Genomic DNA, 23,827 nt, shown 5'->3' with positions numbered 1-23,827 from the left:
TACCCCCAGGTCCTGCTGTATTGCAGCACTTTGCAATCTTTCTCCATTTAAATAATAACTTGCTCTTTTATTTTTTTCTGCCAAAGTGCATGACCTCGCACTTTCCAACATTATACTCCATCTGCCAAATTTTTGCCCACTCACTTAGCCTGTCTATGTCCTCCTCACACATTGCTTTTCCTCCCATCTTTGTATCGTCAGCAAACTTGGCTACGTTACACTCTTAATGTTGAAAACCTTAATTAGATCCCCTGTTTCAAAAAAAACCCTATAATATTTTGATTTTTTGCTTCACAACTATCACTTTCATTATTCATGTCATTTTAGTAATGCCCTTATGCAGTATGGGTCGCCAAGTCAGACACATCTTCTCAAAGTATTCACATAGGATTGCTCCAAATTCACCACTCCCATGTCAAAATATCCCTTAGTTATAATTATTATTGAGTTTTGCAGAAAAAAGGTAATTCTGAATTTAAATTACCACTTAAATATATTTAAGAAAACCCTTTTTAATAAAAAGATTATTTCCTATAATGAGCATTCCTATCATAATAATTTGAGGTTCAATACACAAAGATTGATAAATAAAAAAGGATTGGAGGAGAAATTCGGCTGTTTTGCGCCTCCTGTTAGCATCTGCGGGGAGATGGGAGGGGGGAGCAGTACCTGGGCGCTCAGGGGTTACCGACCGGGCGCGGTGAATTCACCGACGCTGGCAAACTTCCCTGGCGGTTTTGCGCTGGCGCTAACACTTACCGCCTCGCTCTCTTGCGCCCAGTAGATTGTAACATCATTTAGTGCGCAGCGCCCCGTTTGCGCCCCGGATGTGATATTTGGTCCTGTCCCCTGCTGCATTGCCGGGTGTCACCAACGGCAGCTGCAGGAGGCGTTGTCACTTCGGTTGTCCACTTGGGGAATGATATTTAAAGACAGTGGTGGTCAGGTAGGGCAAACTTTATTCCTCGCACCAGTCTGGTGCCTTCCGATTGCTTTTCACCGCTGATTTCTGCGCGATTCCTCAGCCCTCCACTCTCTTAGAGTGCTTGGGGCCGTAATACAAGTCGTACAGGTCCCATGGCCCCACAGAGAGAGCAATAAGAATGTTTCAACCCATCATTGGCCCATCCCTTTAAGCGAGGGAAGGGGCCTGTAATGCCAGCAGCGCTGCACTGGATATTGTTCCTCCCACCTCTCTCTCACATTTTAGTGCTCTAATGGAAGTGGTAGCGCTTGATTTAACGGTCCACTTCCCTCTTGAAGCGCTAAAAGCTGATGTACCCGGGAACAAAAAGTCATTTTCGCTTGCCGATACTTTTGCGATAATTCAAAAGATATGCCCCAAATGGGGCACTGCGCAATTTCTAGCCCAACTATCTTTTATACATCACTTAGCCATGTTGCCAGGCTGTTGCAGAGTGCTTCACAACCAATTACTTTGAAAGTGCAAGATTACTGTTATAAAGGCAAATGGAACAATCAATAATGCACAGCTGGGTCCCACAAATGTCAAATGAGATCAATGGCCAGCTAATCTATTTATTTGGTGGTATTAGCTGTCAAATCATCCTGCTCTTCTTCAAATAATGCCATCTCATGGCCACCTGAACAGGCAGATAGGCCTTAGTTTAAAGTCTCAATAAACATCTCCATCAATACAGCACATTTTTACTGAGATGAAGCACTAACCTAGTGTAATGTATTATCACATGGTTTGTCACATGTTTTAGAATGAGCATGCTCAGTTCGCGCTGGCCTAATAAAGCAAACACATGGAAAGCAACTCATCGTGTCTCTGTCGTTCATTTGTTCTACCCAAGTATATTACATTTTGGTGACGAGGATGAGATCCCAAAGCCATTTTTAGGGATCATGGAAAGACATGGTGTTCAACCTTCAAGTGGACAACCTTAAGGTGAATTCGTAACAAATAAACTGAATTTTTGCGATGTTTTACTGTTAATACTCTTGGAGAATCGTCGGTGCTTCACCTTCGTGCATGTGTATACACAGCAAGAGCGGCGTTGATTCTCACAGGTACACAGGTCACTGTTCGACAGGGTTGGGACAATCATGGCCATGCCTATGGGATTCATCAGAAGCCTCGACATGTATGACTCGCAAACCATTCAGTTCTTACATTGAACGGATGGAGATATTTTGGGGGCCAATAACATCATTGAGACCGAAGGTGCAGATGAGAATATTCAAGCTCAACATAAAATAATTTGTGAATGGAAGAAAGCAATTTTTCTAATGGAGTTTGGGCCAGATGTCTAAGGAACATTGGCAAACCATGTGATAACCTAGATTATATGCTCAAGTCCTAGAGTGGGGCTCAAACCTGCAACATGTGATGCTTATGGCAAGGATGCTACAAACTGAGCAGGGATAAGAACTTAAAAAATAGGAGCAGGAGTAGGCCATTTGGCCCCTCGAGCCTGCTCCGCCATTCAGTAAGATCATGGCTGATCTGATCATGGGCTCAGCTCCACTTCCCTGCCCGCTCCCCATAACCCTTATCGCTTAAAAATCTGTCTATCTCTGCCTTAATGCCAATAAAAAAGCCTAAATATGTAACTATATAACTAAATATAAATCAAAGGTGAAATATATTTACCTACATTCATACAGTATATCTTATTTATGTAAAATATATTGGCTGTTTTCTGATTCGCATCATATCCTAGCCTGGACTGTAAGAAGCAATAAAATAAAAGCAATTATTTCAGATTAAAGTAATCAAATTATGAATTTTATATAAATTGATTTAAATTCCAATTCTTAGAGGAGCTTCTGATTGGATGAGTACTACAGATAATTGCCATGGAACCCAATTTAACATTACAGTTCTACGTAGCTTGTTAGCTGATCAAAGCTGTGTCTCAAGGATCAAAACATCGTGCCCACCTAAACAGGTTAGATGTCTGTTAAGACAGTGAATGTTACTGAGAAAGCCTTGAGCATCTCAGCCCACGCATCACATTATGTTCATCTGGTTCTTCTCCCTCAGAGATCAACATTGCAAGAACAGCAGGACATAACCAGGAATAGTATTACATTACAGCTGTGGCCAGCTAATTACAAACTCTACTCACCCTCCTTTAATATAATCGAGGAATGTATGCTCAGATTCAACTGTGAAAGATAACAGCGTAACCTGAGGGGAAAGGGGAAATATGGTGAGTTGAAGAAGATTCTTCATGCAAAGATGTCATTCTGGGCTCATTTTAGCAAAAGTACTCAGTGCCAAGACGGTAACCTGAGGTGATATGGCATACAACTTTACTTTCTCCCTCTAAAATTACATTTAATGCAATATAGAAAGCACTTTAGCTGAAAGCATGTTTAGTTAGACCACATGCAATAATTTAAACTAAGTTTCAGGGTAGGCCTGAAGGAGATTTTGGTTTGGCTGTGCGTCAATGTAAAACCCTCAGTAAACACATAAATTTCTCTCAGCCTCTGTATCGTCATTGTTCTGTACCAGTGCTGTATCTGTGTACTCAAGGAATTAATACAAGTCCAGTACCCATAAAAGAAATACTTGGATTTATATAGTGCCTTTCACGACCACTGGACATCTCAAAGTGCTTTACAGTCAATTAAGTACTTTTGGAGTGTAGTCACTGTTGTAATGTAGGAAACAAGGCAGAACATTTGCACACAAGCAAGCTCCCATAAACAGCAATGTGAAAATGATAAGATAATCTGTTTTTTTGTTATGTTGATTGGGAGATAAATATTGGCCAGGACACTGGGGATAACTCCTCTGCTCTTCTTCGGAATAGTGCCATGGGATATTTTACATCCACTTGAGAGAGTAGACGGGGCCTCGGTTTAACGTCTCATCTGAAAGACGGCACCTCCAACAGTGCAGCGCTCCCTCAGCACTGCACTGGAGAGTCAGCCTAGATTTTTTTGTGTTCAAGTCCCTAGAGTGGGATTGAACCCACAACCTTCTGACTCAGACCTGAATGGCAATGAGCTTTGTCTTATGCCTAAATAGTCATAGAGTCATAAAGCACAGGAGACGGCCATTCGCCCACTGTGTCTGTGCCAGTTCTTTGAAAACGCTATCTAATTAGTCCCAGTCCCCTGCTCTTTCCCCCTAGCTCAGCAAATGTTTCCTTTACAAGTATATATTCAATTCCCTTTTAAAAGTTACAATTGAATCCGTTTCCATCATCCTTTTAGATAGTACATTCCAGAACATAACAACATGCTGCGTTACAAAAAATCTCCTCACTCCATCCTAGCTTTTTGCCAATTATCTTAAATTTGATCATCTGGTTACTGACCCTCCTGCCAGTGGAAACAATTTCTCCCTATCTACACTATCAAAATCCCTCGTCATTTTGAACACCTCTATTAAATCTCTCTAAACCCTAGAGGTGGTGTAAATGGGAATATCAGAATGATCAACAGCTTCATTGGAACAGTGTAGGATGCCAAGGTCAGAGTGGAGCGGAGAATTAAAGTGACAGGCGACCGGGGTCTCCCGCAAAGCTGTCACCCAATCTATGTTTCGTCTCCCCAATGTAGAGGAGACTACATTGTTGATAATTCTGCTATTTCCATTTACACCTCTTCTAAACCCATCCTTTGTTTCTTTACTTGTCCCAGTACCATTCCCTTGTGCCTTGCACCATCATCCCTTTTGTCATTTAATCTCTCCTGCCTTCCACCCTATCACAGACCTTCCCATTTGTTCTTTCCTCCCCTACCCCCTTTTTCTGCTTCTGTACTTGCTTAAAACCTGTTACATCTCGAACATTTCCCGTTCTGATGAAAGGTCATTGGTCTGAAACGTTAACTCTGTTTCTCTCTTCACAGATGCTGCCTGAGCTGCTGAGTGCTTCCAGCATTTTCTGTTTTTATTTCTAACTGAAAGATAGAGTATGTTGCAATATTCACAGCACAATTCATTTTTAGCTATCTCAGAATACCTCAACGTGAAGCATGTATTTTAAATGTAAAAATACCTTTTTTTTCTTTACAAAACAGAATTCAACATTTTAATGAATTTTTCTATCTATTATTGGTTTCCTTTGTTACTTTAAGTATATAAAATGGAAAAGATTTTTGTGACAAGGCGTGACATGAGATATCTTGTTTTCTGTTCAGGATACTGGATGAGTTAAACCGAACAATGTACTTTCATACACCTTAGAGGGAATTTAGGAAGGGTTAAGTACAAGGTATTGGGTTAGAAACTCACCCCTGCTGGAAACCTGGCACACCTACCATTTTCTAGGTGTTTTTACCGTTGCATCAGACGAGGCAGACTCTCGATTCATTTTCAGCTCTTTGGCAATTTTTTTGGAGTGGACCGGAAGTCGGTCATAATGGAGACGGAAGTGTGGCGGTAAGTGCTAGTGAGGGGCGGATGTGGGGGTGGGGCAGAGTCTTGGCGCTGTCACTCAGCGGTGGGCCCCCATGGTGACATCAGTGTGCATGTGCATCATCGCGTCTCTCCCCTCGTTTAAAAGGGGGAGAACCAGCAAATGTTTAGGTTCAACCACTGGGCCACCAGTGAGGGTTTCGCCCGGGCCAACCGCCTGTCACCCAAGATGGGGTGCCAGGCTGCCTATTGGCGGCCCGGCTGAACCCAGGGCCATAATTGCCCAGCTGATTGGGAAAAAAAAAGCATGGCGGCCATGACAGTAGGCCCTCCCCTTGAAGGCGTTGCCATGGCTCACACACAGAATACAAGGTGCACCGACAGAAAAAGCTGTCGGGGGCACCGCATGGCAGATCGTGGATTTTTTCACTTAAATTTCGCGCAGAGTGGGATGGAGGTGTGGGAGAGCGGCAGTGCGCGCTTTGATGACGTGCTTCAGACAATCGGCAGCAGTGGGGCGGAAGTGGGGACCGCCTGAAAATTCCGCTAGGTGAATTTTGATCGTGGCGGCCATTGAACCAGAAGTCAACGGCCGCTCAACTCCGCCGCCGCTTTCTGCTGGTAAGCTGCCTTTTTGGGAGGCTGATTTCGGCCCCATTGTGTCTATGTTGGGATATTGAACTATACCTCCCTTCTTACAATTGGGGAAAGTCTGTTAACACATACTTATATACCAAATAAAACACAGATATTCATTTCTTCTCCATAGCTATTTTTTCAATGATTGCAATGCCATCATTTTAGAGGAATACATTTACAGACTAATATAAGGCTAGGGATGTCGGAGTATTGAATTCCCACTATATCATTAGTGCCAATGGAACCCCTGTTTACCATGGCCTTGAAAATGCACAGCAGAGGGTTAAAATCCCAGAGAAACCCACACAAAAGTTCAACCCCAATGACTAAAGATATAAGAATATTACTCACAGTTCCTGAATGAACATATTTCTTCTTCTTTATTTTCTTTTTTGGATTTATTACCTATATATATATATAAATAAGAAAATTAACATTACTTATGTAACTATCAAAACTAGCCGCAGCAAGAGTTTGTTTAATTAAAGATACTTCATGCAGGTCTGTATCATAGAAAGGATGGTCACAGATAGGTTATATCAGCATTTGTAAATTAATTATTGCGTTTACCAAGGTGTGGGAATTAAAATCTTTATAATTTCAGCAAGGCAGAGTCAGCATCAAGCACTCTCAGATTAACTATAGCACAGGGGTTTGCAGAGTAAAACAATGCGACTTAATCGTAAGTAAGTAAGAGCATCTACACTGTAGGAGTGTGATACTGCCACCTCCCACACCAGCTGTCCTGTGCCCCATCACAGAGACTGCAAAATTTATTGCCAAATTAAGGCAATTTGGGGCTAATTAAAAAAAAAAACATATTGGCAACTAAGAAATGGCTTGAGTCTTCCCGACCAAACTTATTTCACTTCAAATTCTTAGAGTCAATGTTTAGAGCACTTTCATTCCACCAATCTGGACTGGATTCAAAGCTGGGTGCCATAATTAAAAGACCAATTTAATAACTTACTGCACCAGTCAGAACCCCTCCCCACAAATCACAGACTTCGAAGATGAAATTTTTAAAAGCGTGTTATCAAAACTTTAGTAAATCATTTTCTTTAAAACTTTGTGCTAGCTTTACTGATGGTTGGGAGATAAGGAAAGAAATCAGACATCTATAGCAAATTATTATGATCTCAAGATGACCAAAGTGCTTCACAAGCAATGAATTACTGTTGAAATGTACTGTTTTTAAGTAGCTAAAATGCAGCAGCCAATTCTCTCACAGAAAGATCTCACAAACAACAAATTGGATAAATACTAAATTAACATGGTTCTCGTCATTAGTTGATAGGAATGTTGGTCAGGACACCGGAATAACTCATTGGCCCGGATTTTGCAGGAACGGGCACAGCATATGCCATCGTAAGCCTTGTAAAAGGCTCCACAAGTTCCGGGTTTCCACATGCGCAAGTGCGAAAACCTGAAACTTGCAATCTGTCAAGGTTCACCTTGACATATCATATGAACCGACTCAAAAGTCACTTTTGCTGGCGCAGAGTTGGGTTATTTGCCCAACTACTGGCCAGCAAATGTGCACACAACTCTTATCCTGGTAAAAGCATGCATAGGGCCTGCTTTCATCAACGTAAGGGTAAATATAAATGATAAGTTAAAAAGTTTAAAATAAAAAACCATTCACAAACATCTAAAATTAGTTTATATACATTTTGACCGGGATTAAAATAGTTAAAATATATATATTTTTTTAATTACATCTTTATTAAAGGGACTTTTAATTAAATGCGAAAATAGGAACATTTATTTTTATTCCAGTTGTGTAAATTATTTAATTGTTTGAGGATTCCTCGTATGTTAATAGAGATTCCATTCACAAATGATAGGAGGACCTGGCCCACGTGATCCAAGGGATGCTTCCAAACTGCGACCCTGGGATCCGTATGCCCAGGAACCGAAGTCTCTGAAGCTCGGGAGACAATAGGTAGGTTTGGATTTATTTCCGTGTCGGAGATGTACTCCGGAGATACGCCTCCAACCTCAAATTCCGGCCCAATGTTCTTCTTTCAATAATTTCAACATCCACCTAATCTGGTGGATGGGTCCTTGGTTTCATCTAAAGGACAGTAGCTTGAGCTATGCAGCTGAAGTGTCAGTCTGGATTATGTGCTCAGGTGCTTTAACCCAGAATCTTCAGCATCAAGGCAAGAGTGCTACAAACTGAGCCGAGCTGGCACTTGTAAAATCGCTACCTCGGAACCATAGCGACCAGGAAGGTCCTAGATTTTGATTCTTGGTTTGCGCTGCAGTCAGTAGTAGGCGCTCTAACAGAGCTACGATTGATTGCAGTGCCCTTCGGTTAAGGATAGAAAAACTGGCCATTTCCTCTGATCATTATACAGAGACTCTGAATGAAAGTGTGTGAGAACTGGGATGAAGCTCAGGCTATGATGTCCTCCACAGTTGGACATCCTACCAGTATTCATTGTCAAGCCTTTAAGATGAATAAGGTAATGGAGTTAATTATCACCAGTGGAAGCTTAGCACAGCGAGGAATTAGCTCAAAATTGGAGGAGAAAATATCTTTGAGGGAAAAAAAATCCTGTTTTGGATTTTGCTTAAACCAAATAAATTTGCCTGACGATCGAGGAAAAACGATCCTGGTGGTTATGCCAGGATCGCACCTGCCAGGATCCTCGAGGGCTGAACTCACAGAGTTTGAAGGTCAGTAACAGCACACCTAATTTGCATGGAGCTGGCTAGTGCCTGCATCACTGTGGGTGCATCTCTAGCACCTACATGCCCATTCCATGAAGTGGAAAAATCCAGCACCTGTCTGCCACCTGAGAGAGGTTGCCCAGCCCCAGCCCCACCTAGATCCCATCAGTTCCGCCTCATGCTGATGTTAAGGTGCTTGTGTACTTGGCCCCTTAAACAGGTCCAGAAATGGTTACACAAGAAAAATGGTCAATTCTTTGAGCTGCTTGTCTGGCTGGTGCTTCCCAGGGGTCCACATGCCCATCTAGTTGGCTGGCACACCTCACCTTACCTTACAGGGCATACTGATGTCCACTCCATTAACTGGTCCCATCTGAGTCAGGGAAGCAGGAACTTCCAGCTAAGGGAAAACCTGGTTTCAACTCCACCCTCTTTACATCATTTGCCTTGGTCGGGACAGACAGAGCGTCCACTCCTTATAAGGCAGGCCAAAAATTCCTGTAAAATCCATAAAATGGCAGGGAACCAGTACAATGAAGAGTCTGGCAGAACCCCCAAGAAGATTTGGGTTCATTGAATTTAATTTGCAATTACTTTAGGTTTAGGTAACTTAATTGTGATCTCACTGGTATGGAAAGATGTCATTTACAGTATTTTAGGACAATGCATATTATAAATGAAGGCTAACCCAGTGTGATTATGTGGAGGATATTGTATGGGAGGCTTTGAGATAAGAAAAACATTTTTGCTAGTCGAATTTTATAAGTAGCTCAGTAACAAATATTTTTAAGTGAATTATCGTTCAAGTTTCACATTTCCTGTGAAACTTATCACACATTCCTAACTAGAGGATTTGATGACCTTTTCTCTCCTAATTCTCTCACACTTATTGTATTCTGACACAGGATAATTATATCATGAAGGCTTGATTGTGTAAGTCTATTTGTGGAACTTTGGAAACAAGCTACAAGTTTTAACAAGCCCACATGTGTGATGGGTAAAGGATAATCTTAACTGAGTGAATTTTCTCCTTTAATGAAAGCTGTAGAATACGTCCTTTTGCTTTGTAATTGAGCAGCCACAAACTCAATTGCAGCATATGGGTTTGAAATGTGTGATTTCTTACAAAGCGATTTGATTTGTGGCTCATTCTCTTGTTAAGTGAAGAATTTCACTCTCGACTGCAATGTTTTACAAGAGGCTGAGATGATGCAAAACTTAAGTGAAAAACAAATATATTAATAACATCACAAGCTGTAGATGTATTACATTCTTGGAGCAAACTTTCCAGTCTGTATTTCACTTTTAATATATATAGTACATGCATACGTATACAGGTACAACGTCTCAAATCCGGTTGTCCGAAAATCGGAATTGTCTGAAAACCGGTCATTTTTGAGGTGCCCAAGATGGCGGCATCGGGCGGCGAGGGATGAGGAAACCGGTAAAAACGCAGTGCCAGGGGGCCGCGGGTGTCGAGAATTGGTGAGTGGCGAGGAGTGGCGGGCGATGAGGAGCGGAGGATCGGCAGGCAGTGAGGAGCACCAACAACGAGGTCTGAAATCCAGAAAAATCAAAAAACCGGCACGATCTCGGTCCCGAGGTTGCCAGATTTCGGATGCTGTACCTGTATTACATTCTTGGAGCAAACTTTCCAGTCTGTAGTTCACTTTTAATATATATATATGCATACATATACATGCATGTATGGAGAGTGAGCTGCTATGATCAAACCATGTCTTTTGAAATGCAGTGGTGGTATCTAACATAGTTTGAACTGAAGTGGGATTATGCAGAGAAGCAGTGGAAGCAATGGGTGCAAAGGTCAAAATTGCGTCCACGGATGTAAAATGTGTATAAGGAGGGCCAGTTTTGGGGAGCAACATCCTGCACCTGATCCGCGCCAGGGGTATTGGCGCCACCATATTGGCATAGGTAGCAGTCCAGGCACCTGCGGTGCCTACCTGAAACAGAGGTTAGGCCCACGACGTATCTAAATTGGTTGGTGATGACGGCCTGCTCCACTCGGGATTCGTCAGCAGTCACTGCGGCCTAAGTTTAAAAAAAAACATTCCTGTTGAGCCAGGAGGAGCTGGCGTGTTCCTCCCAGATCCACAGCACTCCCGAGGGCCTCTGCCGGCTTGTGACCCCCCCCCCCCCCACCCCACCCCGCTTCCCCACAGTTGTCCTTTCAACATCTTAGGGTTGCTGGTGTTGCAAATGGGCCAACATTGAAATCCTTACAGGTCCAATTTCAGGCAGGCCTTGAGTATCCCGTTTAGGACGTGCACTGCCTGGACGCTGTTAGTTATGCGCCCAAAAACATGACCTAACCAATTTTTACCCCACTCTCTTTCTCTAACTACTATGTAACTTATGATATGTACTGATTACACTAGCTGCTGTTAATCAATTATTAATTATTGCTGCATAAACTTGCAGTGATAACATCACAATTCTATTAGCTATGTGTGAAAGCCATTACTCTTAAACTGCCTGGATTATCCTAACCATTAAAATAATCTAAGATACCAATTCCAGGAAAAATGGGCCATAAACAGGATAGAATTGTTCCAATGTACTTCGCAGTGTAGCAAATGGACACCTACAAGCAATTTCAAGGCTATAACAGCATGTTGCGATTTATGTTGTCCCATTAACTTATTCAATGACATTAATTCCTTGCAATCACAAGATAGATTTAAATGAAGACAATATCTAGATGTGGATAAGCTCAGCGTTCTGGCTCCTTCTGCTGAAATACTTACTGAGCTCTGTCCTAAATTCATCCTGTTACAACCCTGAACCTATATCCTCTATCCTGGCTTATTGAAAAGTTATATTTTAGGTTCACTTTCTCTGTCCCCTCGAAGTTTCTTCTAATAATTTCATGTTGCCACTCCTTGGTAAGTGCTGGAGGACACATCATAACATTGCACACTTTCATCCTCTGACTTTCCATCTTCATTATAAACAAGTTTAACAGTGTTTATACAAGTGTCACTTTGTATTTAGAATGTGGTCCTCTCCCCTGTAACTAAAGCATTTAGTCAGTCTCTGGAGCAATTACATTGACTTTGGAATTTAATGGGCTACAGCTTTTGCTCAACAGACTATGTTGTCTCAAAACCAATATTGTTTATAATTGACTCTACACTGCTCCAATAAAATATTTCTTTCCTTTAAAATCAGATTAGACTACAGTTCCACGTCTATAATGGCAAATACGCCTTTCACCAGTTGCCTCAATATTCCTTTTTGCTGAACACTATATACATCCTCAAGTATCTGAGGTTCAAAATGAAGTAAATCTACCACTAATACATTACTGCAGTTGAATATAACGGTAAACATGAATTCTTGTAGGAATGTAATGCTCTATGCATAGTAAACAAAGATAAAACAAAAGGAAAGCAAAGAATGAATGATAGTGAAATATAATTTCATAATGCTCTGGTGGTATATGTATTATGAAAGTTCCATTTTGCAATATAAAATCAAAAGTAAGCAGTGTAAGCAAAAGACGGCAGAGAATTAAGTGCAATGGTTTAAGTTAAATATTTTGAAAATTCCAACCAATACGTCACTTATATTAGCCTGGAATTTCCTTGGCACTGCACGCACTCTGCCGCAGTAACTTCGCTGGACACGTGGCGGAAACGTGATGCACATAAATGGGCTTTCTGCTATACTTTCAGTGAATTTATAGCGGCAGAGTGGGAGCAACTCTAAGGAAATTCTAGACTACTGATTTTAACTCAGGGTGGGAATGCAGGATATGAGGGGGAACGGGAGCAAACAACACAACTTGCAATTATATAGCGTCTTTAATGTAGTAAAACATCCCAAGGTGCTTCACAGCAACGTTACCAGACAAAATTTGACAATGAACCACATTAGGAGCTATTCAGATGGGAAAATGTGGGTTTTAAGGAGGGAATTCCAGATCTTAGCGCCTAAACAACTGAAGGCATAGCCACCAATGGAAATCAGAAATGCGGAAGAGGCTGGAATTAGAGGAACGCAGAGTTCTTGGAGGGTCGTAGGGCTGGAGGAGGTTACAGAGATAGGGAGGGGTGAGGCCATCGCGGTATCTGAACACAAATTTTAAATTTGAGGTGTTGCTGGACTGGGAGCCAATGTAGGTCAGCACGCACAGGGGTGATGGATGAACGGGACTTGGTGCGAGTCAGGATATGGGCAGTAGAGCTTTGAATAACTTGAATTTGATGGAAGGGGGAAGTAGGCTGTCTTGCTAATGGAAAGGATATGGGATCGAGAGCTCAGGTCAGAGCCAAATAGGACCCAGTGATAGAGGGACGCGCCCATGGTGCCAGCGTGAAGCTGCGGGACAGTTTGTTTCCTGGGCCTCATTGAAATTTGGTACACTATATCCCAAGAAAGTTGGCAGGCTTGAATTGCAAGCTGGTGGGTGCAAGCTGGAAAATGGGTATATTATATTTCACAATAAAATATGCAAATACCACATGTTAATCTGCAATAAGTGCGACTCAGAAGCAGCAATGACACCGGTTTGCTTATTTGAATAGATTTTTTTTTCAGCATTGTGATTCATTGAGAGTAGAAAGACTGTATTGTGAATGTTTATATTCTGCATAGACTCTGGAGAGCAGGTTAAATTTAAAATACATTTTAAATGTATTTTATTTAAAATAAATCCTCAATAGCATTGAGAGTTACATTTGTTGGTGGTACTGTGATGTCTCTACTCATCATAAGCAGTCCCTACTACACTGAAGGGATATCCTTACTTATTCTGAATCGCAATGGCAGCCACTGTTGTTATCAATTGTCCTCACGTAGGGAGCCTAAATCCTCAAAACATAGCAGAATTGCTTGCCTGTGTTTTAGTATCAGTGCATTGAAGCAATGCACCAATAAAGCAAAATTAAGCATCTTGCCTAAAAAAAATCCATCAATTTCTCTCCTCTTCTGTCATTTTACTTTTTGTGGTCTGGAAGAAAAATTAAAATATATCATGGAATAAGAATGATGGTGGAACATTAATGTAAAAAATATTGATTATAATGATCAAAGAGTGGGCGACGTCTTATTTAATCACCCGAGCTGGTGAGTGATTGCAAAATTTATAGATGGCAGGAGGAAATTGATAAATTTTTGGCTACAATTAATCAAAGCTCCCAATGCACAGTAGTGTCATAATGCTCTTCTTGCATAGCCAAAGAAAATTGATTTTAGCAGGGAAAAAGGAATTACATAGAATTTTTAGCACAGAAATAGACCATTCGGCCCAACTGGTCTATGCCAGTGTTTATGCTCCACATGAGCTTCCTCCCACCTTACTTCATCCTACCCTATCAACATGTCCTTCTAGTCCTTTCTCACTCATGTACTTTTCTAGCTTCTCCTTAAATGCATCTATGCTACTCGCCAACTACTTATTATGGATTTCAATTCTGTTTTTTTTTTCTGATACTGTTTGATCTTCTGTTCTATATAGAGATTACAAGAGGCATTCTTAACTTTTTGCTGTAAATTCATGAGTTAATTCCACCTGCCTTTCAGGGACAAGCTGGGAATTTGTTGTCAACCAGTTTGATTGTTACAGAATGTGAGACAGAAATGAACAGGAAATAGAAGCTGCATTAAGGAAATATAGCCTGTAAGTTCTTTACATAGTTTAACATTTGTAGTGGGGAAATTGCTTGAAGCTATCATTAAGGAAGAAATAGCAGGACATCTAAATAGGAATAGTGCAATCAAGCAGACGCAACATGGATTCATGAAGGGGAAATCATGTTTAACTAATTTACTGGAATTCTTTGAGGATATAACGAGCATGGTGGATAGAGGTGTACCGATGGATGTGGTGTATTTAGATTTCCAAAAGGCATTCGATAAGGTGCCACACAAAAGGTTACTGCAGAAGATAAAGGTACGCGGAGTCAGAGGAAATGTATTAGCATGGATCGAGAATTGGCTGGCTAACAGAAAGCAGAGAGTTGGGATAAATGGGTCCTTTTTGGGTTGGAAATCGGTGGTTAGTGGTGTGCCACAGGGATCGGTGCTGGGACCACAACTGTTTACAATATACACAGATGACCTGGAAGATGGGACAGAGTGTAGTGTAACAAAATTTGCAGATGAGACAAAGATTAGTGGGAAAGCAGGTTGTGTAGAGGACACAGAAAGGCTGCAAAGAGATTTAGATAGGTTAAGCGAATGGGCTAAGGTTTGGCAGATGGAATACAATGTCGGAAAATGTGAGGTCATCCACCTTGGAAAAAAAACAGTAAAAGGGAATATTATTTGAATGGGGAGAAATTACAACATGCTGCGGTGCAGAGGGACCTGGGGGTCCTTGTGCATGAATCCCAAAAAGTTAGTTTGCAGGTGCAGCAGGTAATCAGGAAGGCGAATGGAATGTTGGATCATTGCGAGAGGGATGGAGTACAAATGCAGGGAGGTCCTGCTACAACTGTGCAGGGTATTGGTGAGGCCGCACCTGGAGTACTGTGTGCAGTTTTGGTCACCTTACTTAAGGAAGGATATACTGGCTTTGGAGGGGGTACAGAGACGAGTCACGAGGCTGATTCCGGAGATGAGGGGGTTACCTTATGATGATAGACTGAGTAGACTGGGTCTTTACTCATTGGAGTTCAGAAGGATGAGGGGTGATCTTATAGAAACATTTAAAATAATGAAAGGGATAGACAAGATAGAGGCAGAGAGGTTGTTTCCACTGGTCGGGGAGACTAGAACTAAGGGGCACAGCCTCAAAATACGGGGGAGCCAATTTAAAACCGAGTTGAGAAGGAATTTCTTCTCCCAGAGGGTTGTGAATCTGTGGAATTCTCTCCCCAGGGAAGCAGTTGAGGCTAGCTCATTGAATGTATTCAAATCACAGATAGATAGATTTTTAACCAATAAGGTAATTAAGGGTTATGGGGAGCGGGCGGGTAAGTGGAGCTGAGTCCACGGCCAGATCAGCCATGATCTTGTTGAGTGGCGGAGCAAGCTCGAGGGGCTAGATGGCCTACTCCTGTTCCTAATTGTTATGTTCTTATGTAAATAAATATATATATATTGCAATGCTATGAGATTCCAAAGCCATGCAAGATCAAACAAATTCTATGTTGCCAATCTTAGTTATTACATGTAATACATGCAGGGTTACCGGCAGCAAGCTGTGCTGTTGCTATGCTAAATGGGACAGTGTAAGGACAGATGTAGCAGTCCAAAACTGGACATTTATGAGACACTCTGGGGCATCAGCAGAAGCATAACTGTATACTGCCATAATCTGCAATAAAATGGCCTGGCATATTCCTCATCCTTCAACTACCATCAAGCTTGTTCAATGGGAGTTTAGAAGAGCATTAAATAAGCATACCTTAGAATGTGGTATCTACCTAGTGACGCTATGACAGAGGAATATCTGCATGCAAAGCGCCAAAACCAGCAGGCTATGCATAGAGAGCTACGTGATTCAACAATGAATAGATTAGAGCTAAACTCTCTAACCCGATTGAGAATCATGGTGGACAATCAAGCAACTAAGACGAGGAGGCTACTGCATATCTTCAACCATAGTGAAGCCCAGCATGCGAGTGCAAGAGACAGGCCTGACAATTTGCAAGTGACTTCAACCTAAAGTGCCCAGTAAATGATCCTATTCAAGTTCCTCTCTATTAATGTAGCCAATTTGGTTGAATTCCACATGACATTGAGAAGCAGCTGAGTACACTGGGCAAAGTGATGCATGCATCTGATCTGCTTGTCACCTCTTTTGTCATCTTCCATTAAATGCACTAAGCGATGAGCTCTGAAAGTAACCCCTTTACCTTGGAAGTTCATGACAGCAAAAAGGCAGAAAAACAACTATGGGACATCTGTTCCCAAGATGCAAAAACTTTGCTAGTCTTTAACGCCTCCTTGAAATGAGTCAAATTCGTGCACCGCATATGCACATGCAGTGCGTGAAACCAGGAAAATCACAGCCTCCCACATTAATCAATATTTAGATTCAAATTTGAAGTGGTACTGAGCGGCACTTGCAATAAGTCAACCAGATCTGGAATTTAAAGCATATAGTAGGCGTAAAACCAGCAAGTTTAGGAACTCACAAGTTTCCAGCCCTTACATGTACCATTCCCACCAATGCTAGCATTTCCAGACAATGATGTGCTCACTACGAATAGCGAGAGTACAGGTGTAAAGGAAAATGCTGTGACTGACTGGAAGGAAAAATTGCGATCAAAGGGTTATTATTTGAATGACATCTTTTTCATGAACAGAACTGGTGTGTTCTACCATCCTTTACAGAATAAAAGCATACTTTTTTAATTGGAACATTGAAATGACAGGAAGAAAAGCAAGAGTTGTTTCATGCTTGCATTTTAAGTAATGCTGCAGGGGAGAAAGAAAGAGCTGTCATCATTGGAACAAAGAATTGTCACTACTTCAAAAAACAGGACAGAAGAAACAGCTGGTGAGCTACTTCAAAAACAAGAATGTATGGGTGGTTGGAGAAATTGGTTGGTGGTTGGACCTCCGAGATAGTGAATTCATTTTTTTAATGATTTATGGAAAGCAAATACAGTGTTTTCCTTCCTTATCCACTGCAGGTAGCTAAATAAAGGTGTTCCCATCATATTCTAGTTATATAAATAAATCTGCATGGGACAACAGCTTTTTGCTGAGGTAGAAGTTCCCTATGTTTAGGGTATAGATTTTTATAGCGAGGGTCAGAAAATACAGAACTAAAGAAAGGACCAAACTAACTAAGGGAGTCAAGGATTATGGGGACCGGGCAGGGAAGTGGAGCTGAAGCCAAGATCAGATCAGCCATGATCTTATTAAATGGCGGAGCAGGCTCAAGGGGCCAAATGGTCCACTCCTGTTCCTATTTCTTAGGTTCTTATGTTCTAATTTACCAGATATCTCCACAACAGCACTCAGGGTTACTAAAAATCTCTGTTTAAATAGACATTGCTAAGTTCATGATTTTTATTCAAAACTTCCCTCCAAACTTGACTAATGGCACAGTTCTTCCAGAATTGTGTATATTTTAAGTTCTCTCTGAGATATATATAAATAAAATATAACTAGTATAACCATTTAAAAGTCATTCAAAAATATTTGCCGAAATTTAATTGGTTCCCTTTTTTTTTAATTAGTAGCTTTTGCTAACTGCTCATTGCTGACTGGTTGTTTTCAATGTTGATGCACTAAGCCATTAACATAGCCTGCTTTCACTACCAGCACATGGTAGAGCCTTCCACCAGCCAACAGGGCTTTCTAGTTGCTGCTGCTGACCTCAAGACCTGATGGAAGAGCACAGTAAAGCAATCCCACTTACCTTTGCGATCCTCTTCAGCTTGCTGCTGGGCTCTTTCAGACCTTCCGGTCTGAGGGGAGGAACTCGTTACAAGCCCATCATCAACTATCTTGGGTTGTCCCTGCGTCTGGATGCTCTGAGGCTGCATTGCTAGGAAACTGCAATGGGATAGTGGGAACAGCCCAACCTTCCTCATTTGTATGAGTATGATGGACCTGCACCTATTGCAGGTGTGCGGGGTCCTCTGCCTCAAGGACGAAGCCCTAGCAATCGTGGGGAACTATAAAAAGGCAGAGGCTCAGCAAAATAGGTCTCCACCCCCGATATTCTGACCTGTGCACTCAAGGAATGGGCATTAAACAGGTAAAATATCAGAAAAAAATAAACCCCATTGTTTTTATTTTGATCACAAAAATTAGAGAGACAATTTTACAATTTTAGATATTTTCTAAAATAATATATATTAATAAAATTGCGCCAGAATTCAAAACACAAAGAAGACAACAACCTACATCTGGTCACAAATACTGACTGCAATGTTTTGGATATAACTTTGAATAATCGGGTAAACAGTTATTGGGAGAAGTACTACTTCTAAAGTAGGAATTGGTTATATGGAGAAGGAGTTAGGAGAAGGGCAAGGTTCATGCCATTAAGTATGTAATTGTTTACTCATTGCATTTGGGCTTCGGTGTCTTTCAGTATTTTTGACATTTTGATTTATGTTGATGGATAAACACTAACTGTATTCCTCAAAGTGTTTAAGGAAATGGAATTCACCTTGAAATGATTGAGTGACCCAGTCTTGCTACTTTTGACATGTCCCATTGGAGCCGCTGCCTGTGTTATCAAAACAACCTTATTAATATACAGGAATCAACAGTTGACTAATGGTTTTAGAAATGGAACACATTCAGTTCTCAACTTTAGTCATTTTACCTGGGTACATTCAACTCTTAATACTAACATTGTAGGATACATTTCAAAACATTTGCAAACTTTGTTATTTTGTTGTGTTACAAAGTTGTCTGTCATTCCTGTTGCATTTCCTTGCATAGTAAGTTCTTTCTGATCTTGGCTAAATTTATTTCAGCACAGCCAAGGAGCTTTCTCTCGAAGGAGAGAACTGAAAATGGTAGACGAGTCTTCTAGCCCTGACGCAAGAGTTTATATTTAGAGGTCTGAGAAATGTTGCTTGCTGTACCTATTGGTTAAGAAACCGTGCATGAATCTGGGAAACATAAAGGGCTGAGGAAGAAAAATAATTCATTACAAGAGGAGGAGGAAGAAAACACCTTGGAAACAAAAGCAAATGGAGCGTCACAGATTACAATCAGTTAACAATTAATTAAGTTAAATGCTTTTAGGTAGCAAGCAAAATGATGCATTAACAACCAAGGTGATGTTTATATTGAGGCATGCCTATCTACATATTGTAATACCTTGATATAGATTATTACAAGTAACTTGCACACTAGCCCTAAAGCACTGTTGATTTTTATATCTCTTATATCTGTAAGACACACGAGAGTAACATTTCCAACTGGGCCTTGACCTTGCCTGAATTTTGTAAAATGAACATCATTTGCATAATGTGAGTGACTTTAAGGCCCAAATTGGACCTGATGTTGTGTGTTTGCCTGAGTGCAGTGGGAAATCAGGCATAACTAGCCAAGGGCTGCTTAAAAGGGGTGATGCATAACTTTAATGAAATGTAGCCACTTAAAAGGTACATGGCTGCATATCTGGTTAAAGATGTTGTTAACACTTACAAAGGCTGTGAATATTTTTTATCTTTTAACCTTTGCAAAAGGTGTTGGGATAACGAAAATACGTTAAAAACTCAAAGGCTTGCACAGCACGGAAGCAAAAAATGAAGTTTGTGGCCAAGTGATGGACGACTTAACCAGCCAGCCTCATGATAGATAGTGGAGCTGAAATGGTATTGAGGATGTTTGCCCTGCTGCCTAATCCAGGGCATCCTTGCCATATGACAGCTGTCATTTTTAAGATGTTGTTGCCATTTTTCCAATGCAAGGATCTGAAAAGATGAGTTATTTTTAATGGTTTTTTTCAAGCAGTAATTTCATCTCACAAGTTTAACAAAGGGCTGAAAGATGGTTAATATGCAGGTGAAAGTTGTTATCCTCAGATACTAAACAATAAGTAATTCATTACCTTGCCTTAATAACAGGGAAAAACCACACTCAGTGGTTGAAATTGGTCTGGGGCGATAGCACAAAACAGGTACTAACGAATCGGCAGCCTTCAATGGAAACAAAAATCGGGTTGTAAAACAAGCTGCCAATTTGCTATCATCCAAATTTTCCCTGATTCTGAGGGACTGCCTATGATGACCCATTTTGCACTCTCGCCAAAGAATAACTTCACCCCGTTGTGTTGTAAAATCCTTTGATGTTTATCTGTGAAGAAAGAGGCCTTAGAAAGAGAAGTTCAAGAATCGACTGCAGAGAGAAAAGGTTCTACCATGGTCTGCAGGCCAGAAGGCAAAGAAGTTATCAGCAAAATATTCCTCGGATGCATTAGATCACCTGGGCACAAATGTCAGAAAATCAGGCGAGTTGAAACACACAACTGTAACCGACCCGCTTGATTTTCTGCTATGCGATGTGCCCAAATAATCCAGTGCGCTTGGATGCAGACCCAGCCAAATCTACTCTATTCTCTTTAAGTAGGATGACCCACTGATATGGGGAAGTCTAAGTATTTATTATGTGAATATTATGTGATGACAAGTTATATGGATTGAAAGAAGTGAAACGGATCATACTAGTTGCTCTATATCTTGAGCTGCTGTGAAAAAGATATATATGAAAGATACAGATATCCAGCTCAGGCCACAAGGAGGTGCTGATGTTACATCCCTGGATTGTGCTATGAAGTTAGTAGTCATATGGCAGTGCGAGTCAACTCCCATGAAAGAAAGCTTAAGTGACTGACCCAGGAAGATATCAGCAGCAGACCCAAATTCATATCAATAGCTTTGGAGCATGCTTGAAAGGAGGCACAGGAAGATGACTTGAAGGCACAGTTACCAGTCCTATTGTTCACGTTAGCTGTAGATATACTCGCAGGAGATGGCACAGATCTGCCTACCTGCAGCCTGCATGGTCCATTCCATTGGTAGGTAGGTGTACCCCTTCCTCTAAATATGGGTGGGAGGGCACTGGCAGGTGAGCATGTGCAGCCTGACTTCCCTCCATTAGTCCTCCTCTTCTTCATACAAAAAAAATGTGTAAACCCATTGTCTAAATATCATGGGTGTACCAAAAGAAATGACAATGCCAGAACATAAAGCCTCCCAGACCAACTAAGTGGAAACAGGCTGAAAACAAGAAACAAAGGTTCAGATTAGTACCAAAGTTCATTATTAATATCACTAGGGCTCTTTAACAGTACTTTCACAAACAGCACGCCTGAGCAGTCCTAAATGGGTGGGTAGCTGACTGAGCATTATACCAGCATAAACACTGGGAAATTGCATGCCCATCTAAATGACATCTTTGGAGCCTAATTTTAATTAACTGCACATTGGCAGGCACATCTGGCACAGGTAACAGACCTGCCTGAAGAATTGGATGGGTGCTAACTGGGCCGGTACAACAGATCACTACCTTCAACTGGGCATAACCAATAGGAAAACTTACCCTATTGTCTATCTCACATTATGCTTGCAGTGGCTCTCACCATTTATACTCTGATTTGCTAAGATGATCTCTCTTCAAATTAGGCTCCTTCTAGCTAGGCTACACTGGAATCGTGACCATCTTCAAAAATATGACAAGTCCGATTACAGTAATTACAGAGAAGTTTCCCTGCTGTCTGCCGCAGGGAAAATCATCACAAGAATCCTCCTCAATTGCCTTCTTCCAGTGGCTGAAGAGTTTCTCAATGCGGATTCCGCCCACTAAGGGGCACAACGGACAAGATCTTCATCACGTGACAAATCCAAGAAAAATGTAGGGAGCAGCATCAACCTCTGTACATGGCTTTCTTTGACTCCGTCCTTCTCAAATTCGGCAGTCCTGAAAAATTTGTCATCATCCTCTGCCTGCTTCACGAAATCATACAAGCCGTGATTCTTACCAACAGATTCACCACACACCCAATACAAGTGCAGACCAGGATCAAGCAAGACTGTGTCATCGCACCCATGCTCTTCTCAATCTTCCTTGTTGCAATGCTTCATCTCAACTTTAACAAGCTCCCCGCTGGAGTGAGGTTAACCTACAGGACAAGGGGGGAATTGTTCAACTTTCGTCGCCTCCAGTCCAGATCAAAGGCTGTTCCAACCTCTGTCATTGAATTACAATATGCAGATGATGCTTGTGTTTTTGCACACACAGAGGCCGAACTCCAAGCCATTGTTGACACATTCACTGAAGCGTACGAGAGTCTGGGCCTTACATTAAACATCCGTAAGACAAAAGCTCTCTACTAACTATTCCCCTCCACACAGTATTTCCCACCGATTATCAAGCTCCACGATGAGCCCTTGGATAATGTGAACCACTTCCTATACCTAGGGAGCCTACTATCAGCAAGGACCGACGTCAATGGCGAAGTCTAACACCGCCTTCGGTGTGCCAGTCCTCGGTCACCTGAGGAAAAGAGTGTTTGAAGATCAGGATCTCAAACACGGCACCAAGCTCATGGTCTACAGAGCAGTAGTGATACCCGCTCTCCTATATGCTTCAGAGACATGGATTATGTACAGCAGGCACCTCAAAGCACTGGAGAAGTACCACCAACGCAGCCTCTGCATGATCCTGAAAATCCATTGGCAGGATAGGCGCACCAACGTCAGTGTTCTCTCTCAGGCCAACATCCCCAGCATCGAGACATTGATCACGCTCAATCAGCTCCGATGGACAGACCACATTGTCCACATGCCCGATACTAGACTCCCGAAACAAGTACTCTACTCTGAGCTATGTCATGGCAAGTGCGACCCAGGAGGGCAGAGAAAACACTTCAAGGATACCCTCAAAGCCTCCTTGAAAAAATGTAACATCCCCACCGACTCTTGGGAATCCCTGGCCCAAGACCTCTTAAAGTGGAGGATAAGCATTCGAGAAGGTGCCGAACACTTCGAGTCTCTTCGTCGGCAGCACGCGGAAGCCAAGTACAAACAGCGGAAGGAGCGAACGATAAATCAAGCACCCCACCCAACCGTTCCTCCAACCACCATCTGCCCCACCTGTGACTGAGAATGTAGATCCTACATTGGTCTCATCAGTTACCTTAGAACTCAATTTAGTGTGGAAGTAAGTCATCCTCGAATCCGGGGGTCTGCCTAAGAAGAAGACTGGGGTAAGTCAAAACTTACTCATTTTACTAAGCTGAGATATGATTTAGCAAAAGTGGACTGGAAACAGCTACTAGAAGGTAAATCCGTGTCAGAGCACTGGGAGGCATTCAAGGAGAAGATAGTGAGGGTTCGGAGCACGTATGTTCCTTAAAAGAAAAAGGGTGGGACTAATAAATCGAGAGCCCCCTGTAAGTCAAGGGGCATACAGGGTAGGAGAAAGAAAAAAAAGTCTTTTTCAGGGTGGCGGGCAGTGACTAGTGGAGTACCACAGGGATCAGTGCTTGGGCCCCAGCTATTCAGAATATATGTAAATGATGTGGATGAGGGAACCAAATGTAATATTTCCAAGTTTGCTGACGACACAAAACTAGGTGGGATTATGAGTTGCGAGGAGGATGCAAAGATGCTGCAAGGCGATTTAGATAGGTTGAATGAGTGGGCAAACACATGGCAGATGCAGTAAAACATGGATAAATGTGAAGTTATCCACTTTGATAGGAAAAACATAAGG

General features: G+C 41.7%; 1 protein-coding gene across 2 annotated transcripts in view; it reads right to left on the bottom strand.

Moving 5' to 3' along the window:
* Positions 1 to 23,827, bottom strand: part of LOC139228246 (copine-8-like) — a 781,549-nt gene that overhangs the window by 141,859 nt on the left and 615,863 nt on the right. For both annotated transcript variants that reach the window (XM_070859423.1, XM_070859422.1), the window contains exons 12-13: positions 6,335 to 6,388; positions 3,099 to 3,160 (exon numbers count right to left, since the gene is read on the bottom strand). In XM_070859423.1, the coding sequence (XP_070715524.1) occupies positions 3,099 to 3,160; positions 6,335 to 6,388 (116 nt within the window). The remainder of the gene's footprint in view (positions 1 to 3,098; positions 3,161 to 6,334; positions 6,389 to 23,827) is intronic.

The sequence above is a fragment of the Pristiophorus japonicus genome, chromosome 17 (assembly GCF_044704955.1).
Source record: "Pristiophorus japonicus isolate sPriJap1 chromosome 17, sPriJap1.hap1, whole genome shotgun sequence".
Classification (NCBI taxonomy): domain Eukaryota; kingdom Metazoa; phylum Chordata; class Chondrichthyes; family Pristiophoridae; genus Pristiophorus; species Pristiophorus japonicus.
The sequence above is the reverse complement of the archived record's forward strand: the minus strand, read 5'-3'. Positions and strand labels throughout refer to the sequence as shown.